Genomic DNA, 10717 nt, shown 5'->3' on the forward strand with positions numbered 1-10717 from the left:
TCATGTCGTGTTGTCATGTCGTGTTGTCATGTCGTGTTGTGTCATGTCCTGTTGTGTTATGTCATGTTGTGTCATGTCGTGTTGTCATGTCGTGTTGTCATGACGTGTCATGTTGTCATATTGTGTCATGTTGTGTTGTGTCATGTCGTGTTGTCATGTTGTATCATATTGTGTCATGTCGTGTTATGTCATGTTGTCTCATGTCGTGTTGTGTTGTCATGTCGCGTTGTCGTGTTGTGTCATGTTGTGTTGTCGTGTTGTATCGTGTTGTGTCATGTCATGTTGTGTCATGTCGTGTTGTGTCATGTCGTGTTGTCATGTTGTGATGTATAATGTTGTGTCATGTCATGTCGCGTTGTGTCATGTTGTGTCACGTTGTATTATGTTGTGTCACATTGTGTTGTCATTTCATGTTGTGTCATGTCATGTTGTGTCATGTCATGTTGTGTCATGTCATGTTGTCGTGTTGTGTCATGTCGTGTTGTCGTGTTGTGTCATGTTGTGTTGTCATGTTGTGTCATGTCGTGTTGTGTCATGTGTTGTGTCATGTCGTGTTGTCATGTTGTGTCATGTCGTGTTGTCATGTTGTGTCATGTCGCGTTGTCGTGTTGTCATGTCATGTTGTCATGTTGTATTACGTTGTGTCATGTCATGTTGTGTCATGTTGTATCATGTTGTGTCATGTCGCGTTGTCGTGTTGTCATGTCATGTTGTCATGTTGTATTATGTTGTGTCATGTCATGTTGTGTCATGTTGTATCATGTTGTGTCATGTTGTGGTGTTGTGTCATATTGTTTTGTGGTGTTGTGTCATGTCGTGTTGTGGTGTTGTGTCATGTCGTGTTGTGTCATGTCATGTTGTGTCATGTCATGTTGTGTCATGTCGTGTTGTCGTGTCATGTCATGTTGTCGTGTTGTGTCATGTCGTGTTGTCATGTTGTGTTGTGTCATGTCATATTGTGTCATGTCGTGTTGTGTCATGTCGTGTTGTCATGTTGTGTCATGTTGTGTTGTGTCATGTCGTGTTGTGTCATGTCGTGTTGTGTCATGTCGTGTTGTCATGTCGTGTTGTGTCATGTCGTGTTGTCGTGTTGTGTCATGTCATGTTGTGTCATGTCGTGTTGTGTCATGTCGTGTTGTGTTGTGTCATGTTGTGTCATGTCGCGTGGTCGTGTTGTGTCATGTCGTGTCATGTTGTATCATGTTGTGTTGCCGTGTTGTGTCATGTTGTGTTGTCATGTTGTGTTGTGTCTTGTTATGTTGTTGTGTTGTGTCATGTCGTGTTGTATGTCGTGTTGTCATGTTATGTCATGTTGTGTCATGTCGTGTTGTGTCATGTCGTGTTGTGTCATGTCATGTTGTGTCATGTCATGTTGTGTCATGTCGTGTTGTGTCATGTCGTGTTGTGTTATGTCATGTTGTGTCATGTTATATTGTGTCATGTGTTGTGTCATGTCGTGTTGTGTCATGTCCTGTTGTGTTATGTCATGTTGTGTCATGTCGTGTTGTCATGTCGTGTTGTCATGTCGTGTTGTGTCATGTCCTGTTGTGTTATGTCATGTTGTGTCATGTCGTGTTGTCATGTCGTGTTGTCATGACGTGTCATGTTGTCATATTGTGTCATGTTGTGTTGTGTCATGTCGTGTTGTCATGTTGTATCATATTGTGTCATGTCGTGTTATGTCATGTTGTCTCATGTCGTGTTGTGTTGTCATGTCGCGTTGTCGTGTTGTGTCATGTTGTGTTGTCGTGTTGTATCGTGTTGTGTCATGTCATGTTGTGTCATGTCGTGTTGTGTCATGTCGTGTTGTCATGTTGTGATGTATAATGTTGTGTCATGTCATGTCGCGTTGTGTCATGTTGTGTCACGTTGTATTATGTTGTGTCACATTGTGTTGTCATTTCATGTTGTGTCATGTCATGTTGTGTCATGTCATGTTGTGTCATGTCATGTTGTCGTGTTGTGTCATGTCGTGTTGTCGTGTTGTGTCATGTTGTGTTGTCATGTTGTGTCATGTCGTGTTGTGTCATGTGTTGTGTCATGTCGTGTTGTCATGTTGTGTCATGTCGTGTTGTCATGTTGTGTCATGTCGCGTTGTCGTGTTGTCATGTCATGTTGTCATGTTGTATTACGTTGTGTCATGTCATGTTGTGTCATGTTGTATCATGTTGTGTCATGTCGCGTTGTCGTGTTGTCATGTCATGTTGTCATGTTGTATTATGTTGTGTCATGTCATGTTGTGTCATGTTGTATCATGTTGTGTCATGTTGTGGTGTTGTGTCATATTGTTTTGTGGTGTTGTGTCATGTCGTGTTGTGGTGTTGTGTCATGTCGTGTTGTGTCATGTCATGTTGTGTCATGTCATGTTGTGTCATGTCGTGTTGTCGTGTCATGTCATGTTGTCGTGTTGTGTCATGTCGTGTTGTCATGTTGTGTTGTGTCATGTCATATTGTGTCATGTCGTGTTGTGTCATGTCGTGTTGTCATGTTGTGTCATGTTGTGTTGTGTCATGTCGTGTTGTGTCATGTCGTGTTGTGTCATGTCGTGTTGTCATGTCGTGTTGTGTCATGTCGTGTTGTCGTGTTGTGTCATGTCATGTTGTGTCATGTCGTGTTGTGTCATGTCGTGTTGTGTTGTGTCATGTTGTGTCATGTCGCGTGGTCGTGTTGTGTCATGTCGTGTCATGTTGTATCATGTTGTGTTGCCGTGTTGTGTCATGTTGTGTTGTCATGTTGTGTTGTGTCTTGTTATGTTGTTGTGTTGTGTCATGTCGTGTTGTATGTCGTGTTGTCATGTTATGTCATGTTGTGTCATGTCGTGTTGTGTCATGTCGTGTTGTGTCATGTCATGTTGTGTCATGTCATGTTGTGTCATGTCGTGTTGTGTCATGTCGTGTTGTGTTATGTCGTGTTGTGTCATGTCATGTTGTGTCATGTCGTGTTGTGTCATGTCGTGTTGTCGTGTTGTGTCATGTTGTGTTGTGTCATGTCATGTTGTGTCATGTCATGTCGTGTTGTGTCATGTCATGTTGTGTCATGTCGTGTTGTGTCATGTCATGTTGTGTCATGTCATGTCGTGTTGTGTCATGTCGTGTTGTGTCATGTCGTGTTGTCATGTCGTGTTGTATCATGTCGTGTTGTATCATGTCGTGTTGTGTTATGTCATGTTGTGTCATGTCGTGTTGTGTCATGTCGTGTTGTATCATGTCGTGTTGTGTTGTGTCATGTCGCGTGATCGTGTTGTTGTGTTGTGTCATGTCGTGTTGTGTCATGTTGTGTTGTGGTGTTGTGTCATGTCGTGTTGCGCGTTGAACTCACTGCAGCAGGGCCTTAGTCTTGCGGGATGGGTCGTCTGGCCGGAAGTGGCGGTACTCCTCTGCCTCCTTGTCCAGCGCCAGCACCTGCGACTGCAGCTTGCTCCGGAAAGCAGGCAGCGTGTCCCGGATGTGGTTGGTCAGTTGCTATGGATACACAGAGGCCAAGGAGTGGTCAGTGTAGCGGACAGAAGTTGACCAGCTCTCCAAAACATGGGAGAAGGACACCACAGTTACTAGAAGCACTGGACTGGGTCCTTCGTTTCCATGGAGCTCTACAGCTGAGCAGATCTGAGAGACTAGGACACAAGGACTAGGATCTGAGAGACTAGGACTAGGATCTGAGAGACCAAGACACTAAGACTAGGATCTGAGAGACTAGGACACTCGGACTAGGATCTGAGAGACTAGGACACTAGGACTAGAATCTGAGAGACTAGGACTAGGATCTGAGAGACTAGGACTAGCACCTGTTACCTGATTAAGGGTTTTCTGCAGGTGGGGTGTGCCCATGCTGTCGGCCAGGTGCCTGTAGCTCGGGTGGGACAGGAAGAACTTTCTTTCTGCAGCCAAAGCAGCTTTGATGTCCTTCTTTCCTTCAATGTCCTTCTGACTACGGTTGACCACTCCAATATAACCTGGGGGAGGAGGGGGAGGGGTTAGACAAGGCCAGACAGAAAGAGAGAAACAGAGGGAGAGAGAGAAAGAGAGACAGAGGGTGAGGCAGTCAGAGAAAAAGAAAGACAAAAGGAGAGACAGTCAGAGAGAGAGAAAGGGAGAGACAGTCAGAGAGAGAGGGAGAGAAAGAGGGAGAGGCAGTCAAAGAGTGAGAGAGAGACAAAAGGAGAGACAGTCAGAGAGAGAGAGAGAGAGAGAGAGAGAGAGAGAGAGACAGAGGGAGACACAATCAGTGAGAGAGAGACAGAGAAATTTTTAATGCGTGGCTGAGAGTTTTAACTATAAGTAAACCAAAAATCAGAGTAATAAATCGGGCCAAAACGGCGGCGCTGATGCCACACTCACCCCTGCGCAGAGGGAGCAGCTTGTTCTCCAGGACGTCTCGAGCGTCGGTTCCTTCGTCCATCAGGTCCAGCTTCGTTATCACACCGATGGTCCTCAGACCTGCAGCAGAACTACTCCGAGGTCAGGCCCAAACTGCTCCTGCGCGTCAGTACAGCTTAACGCCTTCACAGGATTAACGAGGAACAAAATTTCAGCTTTTTTTTTCTATGTTGGATACTATAATGTTGATCAGACTGCTGGTCATGTAATTGGTTACAATATTGGGGTAGTAAAATGACCTCTTTTGTCACCATAACCGCTGTGGAAAAGAAAGGTCTCATCCTTCATTCCCAGACTACCATGGGTCTTCATACCTCGTCAGTAAGTAACACACCACAGCTACAACCATTAAGCACAATGTATTTCCAAATGACAAATGAAGTTTAAATTGAAAACATGAAGATTTAATGGAACAAAAACACTTCTTGGTCCTTTAAAACATTTTGTTAGGAAAAGCTGTTTTTGTTGTCATGATTTATAATTCTCAAACAGAACAGGGCACAGGGGCTTGAAAGGCAGTTTCATCATAAGGCGCAGAGATTAAACAATATCAGCCAGACGCTGGAGGCTGCCCTCTGACTACCAGCCCAGAGACTGAGCAGACCTTGTGCGCACCAGTGTAGACCACCACAGGCCTCCCTGGCTTCTCACCCTGAGGGTCCACGTCCTTGGCGAGTTTGAGGGCGTCGGAGTTGGCCAGGTCGGTGTTGGCGGGCGTGACGGCCAGGATGAGACAGCTCTCTCTACAGATGAACTGCATGATCATGTCTCGGATCTGCTGCTCGATGTCGGCAGGCTGGTCCCCAACAGGCACCTTCGTGATGCCGGGCAGGTCGATGAGGGTGAGGTTCAACACTGCACACAGACCACACCACAGAACAGACCACAACACAGCACAGACCAGTCGATTTGAGTCGTTTCGATTTGGTTTGATTCAACTTGATATGATTTAAATTGATTCAGTTCAGTTCAATTTAATTGAATTAAAGTGTATTCTGAGTGCGTCTCACAACAGTGTCACAGTATAAGTTTACAGAGATCAGGACTAAGAGCCCAAGTTAGCAAACAGTGAAAAATAACAGAGGAGGTGCCAAGACACAAATGCTAATTTAAAAAAACTCTGAATCAGTACACTGAAAAAGCCTGAATCAGTACACTGAAAGGAGTCAACTGAGAATCTTAACTCCAAAAGGCTAATGTCACTAATACAGCTAAAATTAGTTCAGTTAAATTATGTAAATGAGGTTAGCCTTCATCCTTTTTGGGTGAAATGGTATTTTAAATTCCATATGCTATATATAAAATGCTATTTCATCATGCCATGCTATTAAGGTTTAAAACAGTAATCTTGGACTTGATTAATGCAGGCTGCACTTTGAGCTTCTGTATTATTTGTGAGCACTGTTGCTCAAAGTCCTGCTCTAGACCTGCTGACAGGGCCCTGCTGGGGCCTGCGGGACTCTTGGGGGTGGGGGAGTGCTTTTGTAGTGCTGATGGCTCTGGCTCTGATATCTGCTCCAGAGTATTCGTGTTCTGTGAGTATTTTAGTATTTCATTTTCATCTTTCATCTCTTCCAGTGAGTATGCATTTTGTCAAGCAATCCACACTCATTCCTCATATCTCATTTGCCCATTTTAGAGGAAAAGTGAGCGTTAACAATTAAAATCCTCAAAATTCACAATTGTTGTTCAGAAAATGAATCAGAAAGTCAGAAAATGAGAAGAAATGATTCTGTGTGCGTTGGCATTTCAGCTCTGGTGCCCAGAGCCTGTGTTTTTGCACTGGCACACGATTCTGTGAATCTTCAGCGGTGGGCAGTTGGTTATGAAATGAGAAGAGAATCAGAAATGCACGTCCATCCTTATCCGCATTTTCAGATTTGATTTGTTGCGTAACCTCCAAAATGACTCTTGTTTTGTGTCTCAATTTTATATCGACTCTAAACCACCTCAACATTTTCACATTTCAAAGAAAGTAACAAGTCGTAGAGCTCCACCGTAATAAGATAAGGAAGACTTCAGTGGACATGCTCAGAGTACCATGTTAGACGGACGCCCTGCTGGACGAGGGCGCGGGAGCGGGCTGTACCGTGTGGCGAGAACACCCGCAGGTTGATGGGCACGGGGGAGATGCCCTTGTTGGCGCCAGTAACTCGGTCCGTCTCAGCCTCGATCTCCTGGCGCACCTCATCGAAGTCCGTGAATTTCTTCCCCTTGCAGTGAAGGAATTCTGCCCACTCTGCACGCGTGTGGAGAAAACGGAGGGAGTTTACACGACGTCCTGTTCATGGACGCTTCGGCACGCATGATAACATTATAACAATTCTATAAGCTGATTTAAATGTTAAAAGGAAACTTTAAATCACCGGATCTGCTGTAAAATGAGCCACTGTGCACTTATAAGATCACCACGTTTTGTCATGTCAGAGAGATCATGAAGCTGAGCGCCTCTCTGATTTGATAACAGAATTCCACTGCTGGCCAATCACAGGCTGCAATAACGGCTGCCTGTTATGGTTCAGCCTACGTGCACCGGCAAGACCGGAATCCATTTTAGAAAGAGGTGTCATGACTAATCACTGTTAGAATTATACTGGAAAAATGAAGTGAATGTAGAGAAACACTGCAGTGTGACGTAACTAATTAGCTGTGATTATACACGTTTGATAGGGCAGGCGAAACGGTATTCTGTATTCACATGCGTGAACTGCACTCCTCATGTCTGATGGAAGCACAGTGCTGAGCGTGTGTTTGCGTAGGTGTTCATACAGGTAGGGGTGCTCACCTGTGGTAGAGTTGATAAGCTGCAGCACTAGAGGCCTACGGGTCACAATGCCAGACCCGCGAGGCAGAAAATCCCTGTAAGATAATTAACCAATGAGAATCTCTGTAAGATAATGTACCCAATGAGAATCCCTGTAACATAATGTACCCAATGAGAATCCCTGTAACATAATGTACCCAATGAGAATCCCTGTAACATAATATACCCAATGAGAAGCCCTGTAAGATAATGTACCCAATGAGAAGCCCTGTAACATAATGTACCCAATGAGAATCCCTGTAACATAATGTACCCAATGAGAATCCCTGTAACATAATGTACCCAATGAGAATCCCTGTAACATACTGTACCCAATGAGAATCACTGTAACATAATGTACCCAATGAGAATCCCTGTGACATAATGTACCCAATGAGAATCCCTGTAACATACTGTACCCAATGAGAATCACTGTAACATAATGTACCCAATGAGAATCCCTGTAACATACTGTACCCAATGAGAATCACTGTAACATAATGTACCCAATGAGAATCCCTGTGACATAATGTACCCAATGAGAATCCCTGTAACATACTGTACCCAATGAGAATCACTGTAACATAATGTACCCAATGAGAAGCCCTGTAACATAATGTACCCAATGAGAATCCCTGTAACATACTGTACCCAATGAGAATCACTGTAACATAATGTACCCAATGAGAATCCCTGTGACATAATATACCCAATGAGAAGCCCTGTAAGATAATATACCCAATGAGAATCACTGTAACATAATGTACCCAATGAGAAGCCCTGTAACATAATGTACCCAATGAGAATCCCTGTAACATACTGTACCCAATGAGAATCCCTGTATCATAATGTACCCAATGAGAATCCCTGTAACATATTGTACCCAATGAGAATCCCTGTAAGATAATGTACCCAATGAGAAGCCCTGTAACATAATGTACCCAATAAGAATCCCTGTATGATAATGTACCCAATGAGAATCCCTGTGACATAATGTACCCAATGAGAATCCCTGTAACATAATGTACCCAATGAGAAGCCCTGTAACATAATGTACCCAATGAGAATCCCTGTGACATAATGTACCCAATGAGAATCCCTGTAACATAATGTACCCAATGAGAATTCCTGTAACATAATGTACCCAATGAGAATCCCTGTAACATAATGTACCCAATGAGAATCACTGTAACATAATGTACCCAATGAGAAGCCCTGTAAGACAATGAGATCCAATGAGAAGCCTTGTAAGAGAATGAGATCCAATGAGAAGATGCACAGGGAGGAGATAACGAGGGAAATGGACAGGAGATTATGTGACCTGAACTTGGGCAGCAAAAGTGTTTTTTTATATGACCCAGGAATTTGATCCCCCACGAAGCAATTAGCTCAGATGAAAGAACTCAGGAGTCATTAGGTGACAGGAGAGTTGTGAGGAAGGGTCAGAGGTCAAATAAAGACCCAAGAGATGGTCAATTATAGAAGCACCTTTCAATACCACACGATAAACGCAGAATCCTTCTCACCGAGTGTTTGCTCTGCTTATTCATTTGTTAATATATTAATGTATTAATGGGAGTGTAGGTCTACTTATAGAATATATGTGGCAGAAAACTAAAACAGGATAAGAGGAGCTAAGATACACAATCACCAGCCGCTTGACTGGAAACACCTAAATTACAGGTTTTATAGATGCATTTTGTCAGCGTGATCACAAGCGCTTGTCCATCTGTTGCCTTACACATATTGTGAGCGCCTCTCAACCCCGCTGAGAATGATCCGCTACCCAAAATACCCGGCCAACAGCGTCCCCGTGGTGCAGACGCTGACCACCGAAGAGCACAGGGGAATGACAATCTGTGAATGTTAACAGATGAACTGAAAATGGCAAACACATTCCTGAAGGTAGCCTAAGGTGTGTCTAATAACGGGTCAGAGAGTTGTTTTTTTTTTGCAGATTCTGTTTATCTTAAGTGTTGGATAATGTGATGTATTATTTATCTGTTAAGTGCTAAATGTATTATTCATGAGATGAAACAAGAGTGTGGTTTTGTCCAAACATCTGCTCACTAATTGGGCTGCCCAGAGTTGATAGAAATGTTGTGATAAAGACAAGGTAACCTAAATGCTGCCTCCCGTGGTATTATTATGGAACTGCGCTAAAATAATGCTAATAATAACGATAATAATAATATTAATACTATAATACATTTATATGAGGATATGCAAGGGCAGGCGTATCCTTGAGAAAAACAAGCACGTGACAAGAATGTGCCAGTGGACATCAGATTTGTGGACACGGGGATGCGACGACCTTCATAACATTCGCTCGCAGTACTTTCACGTAACGTCTTTTTGTAGGTCGGCGAATCTGCGCATCGCGCACGAGAAACCTGCGTTTCTCCGAAGGACCCCGCGCGTTCCCGTCAAGCATCACCTAATCACGGGTATAAACGAATAAGAGTAAAGTCGCTATTCCTAGCTTACTTTCCTACGAAGTTCTCCAGCACGGAGCTTTTCCCGGCGCTCTGCCCGCCGACCACGGCGATCTGCGGCAGGTCGAGGTTGCAGCTTTGGCCGATGCTGCTGAACGCGTCCTGCAGCTTGTTGACCAGCGGGATCAGGTCCTCCATCCCCCGGTTCCCCATGACGACGGCGAGTAGCGGATGCGAGAGAGATGGAGGGATGCGGCGGTGTCTTGGTCCGGGCTAGAGAGGCGGCTGATGCATACACATCTAGACGATTCAGCTGAGGAAAGAGACGAGAACACCACTGCGCAGTTGCTTCGCCATCGGCGACACTGTTATTTTCAAGGGCATCAGGGAACATGAGACACCGTATATTACCCATTTCTACAGCCAGCCACTGCGTATAACGATAAAGATGTCTGATAATAAAATATATTGTGGCGTGTAACATGGTGCCGTGCTACGTCAGATTAATTTGCAATTTCGAAGGTACATCGAATATGAACAGTGTCTTGTCGTCGCCATAGACTGGCAATGACATAATCCACAAAAGCAAAGCCTTACCGTTATTCCCGTCTAGATAACCGTCCTCCAAGCAGCTCTGCGCCTTCAAACAACACGAACCTTTAATTCCCAAGGACTAATCCGGCTACTGAGAATGGGTGTGGGGTCGAATGTCACACAAACACAGGCTTCACGTCTCCTGGAAAGGCCTGTTGCTGTAAATGTGTTATTATGTATTCGCACGGGCGCATCTGAGCGTCAGAAGGCCATCTCATCCTAAACCCACATTCACCAATGACAGATTCATCGCTCCTTAACGCAGCCGCACTAATTACGACGCGTGTCGATGTTGACTGATGCAAAATCCGACCAATAAGAGAAGGCCCCGCCTTCGCGGGTACGCGCAGAGACATCCTATAGGCGGAGACCTGAGCACAACAAACACACCTTTATTACACCGTGAGTCACGGCCGCACATCACTGCGCATTATGGAATCCCACAGGCTGGAAAATTTCATGTCGACATTATCTAAATTCATAATCGCCACTTAAAGTAGTGACCGAGT

At 44.4% G+C, this 10717-nt stretch overlaps 1 protein-coding gene across 1 annotated transcript in view; it reads right to left on the reverse strand.

Annotated features, from left to right (window-relative positions):
- dnm3b (dynamin 3b) overlaps positions 1-10503 on the reverse strand; it is a 32807-nt gene extending 22304 nt beyond the window's left edge. Inside the window, exons 1-8 of the mRNA XM_076972876.1 lie at positions 10212-10503; positions 9667-9927; positions 7162-7235; positions 6466-6615; positions 5028-5231; positions 4338-4436; positions 3792-3952; positions 3319-3461 (exon numbers count right to left, since the gene is read on the reverse strand). Coding sequence (XP_076828991.1) covers positions 3319-3461; positions 3792-3952; positions 4338-4436; positions 5028-5231; positions 6466-6615; positions 7162-7235; positions 9667-9827 — 992 coding nt within the window. The 5' untranslated portion in view covers positions 9828-9927; positions 10212-10503. The remainder of the gene's footprint in view (positions 1-3318; positions 3462-3791; positions 3953-4337; positions 4437-5027; positions 5232-6465; positions 6616-7161; positions 7236-9666; positions 9928-10211) is intronic.
- Between the last annotated feature and the right edge of the window lie 214 nt (positions 10504-10717).

The sequence above is a fragment of the Brachyhypopomus gauderio genome, chromosome 14 (assembly GCF_052324685.1).
Source record: "Brachyhypopomus gauderio isolate BG-103 chromosome 14, BGAUD_0.2, whole genome shotgun sequence".
Taxonomy (NCBI): Eukaryota; Metazoa; Chordata; class Actinopteri; order Gymnotiformes; family Hypopomidae; genus Brachyhypopomus; species Brachyhypopomus gauderio.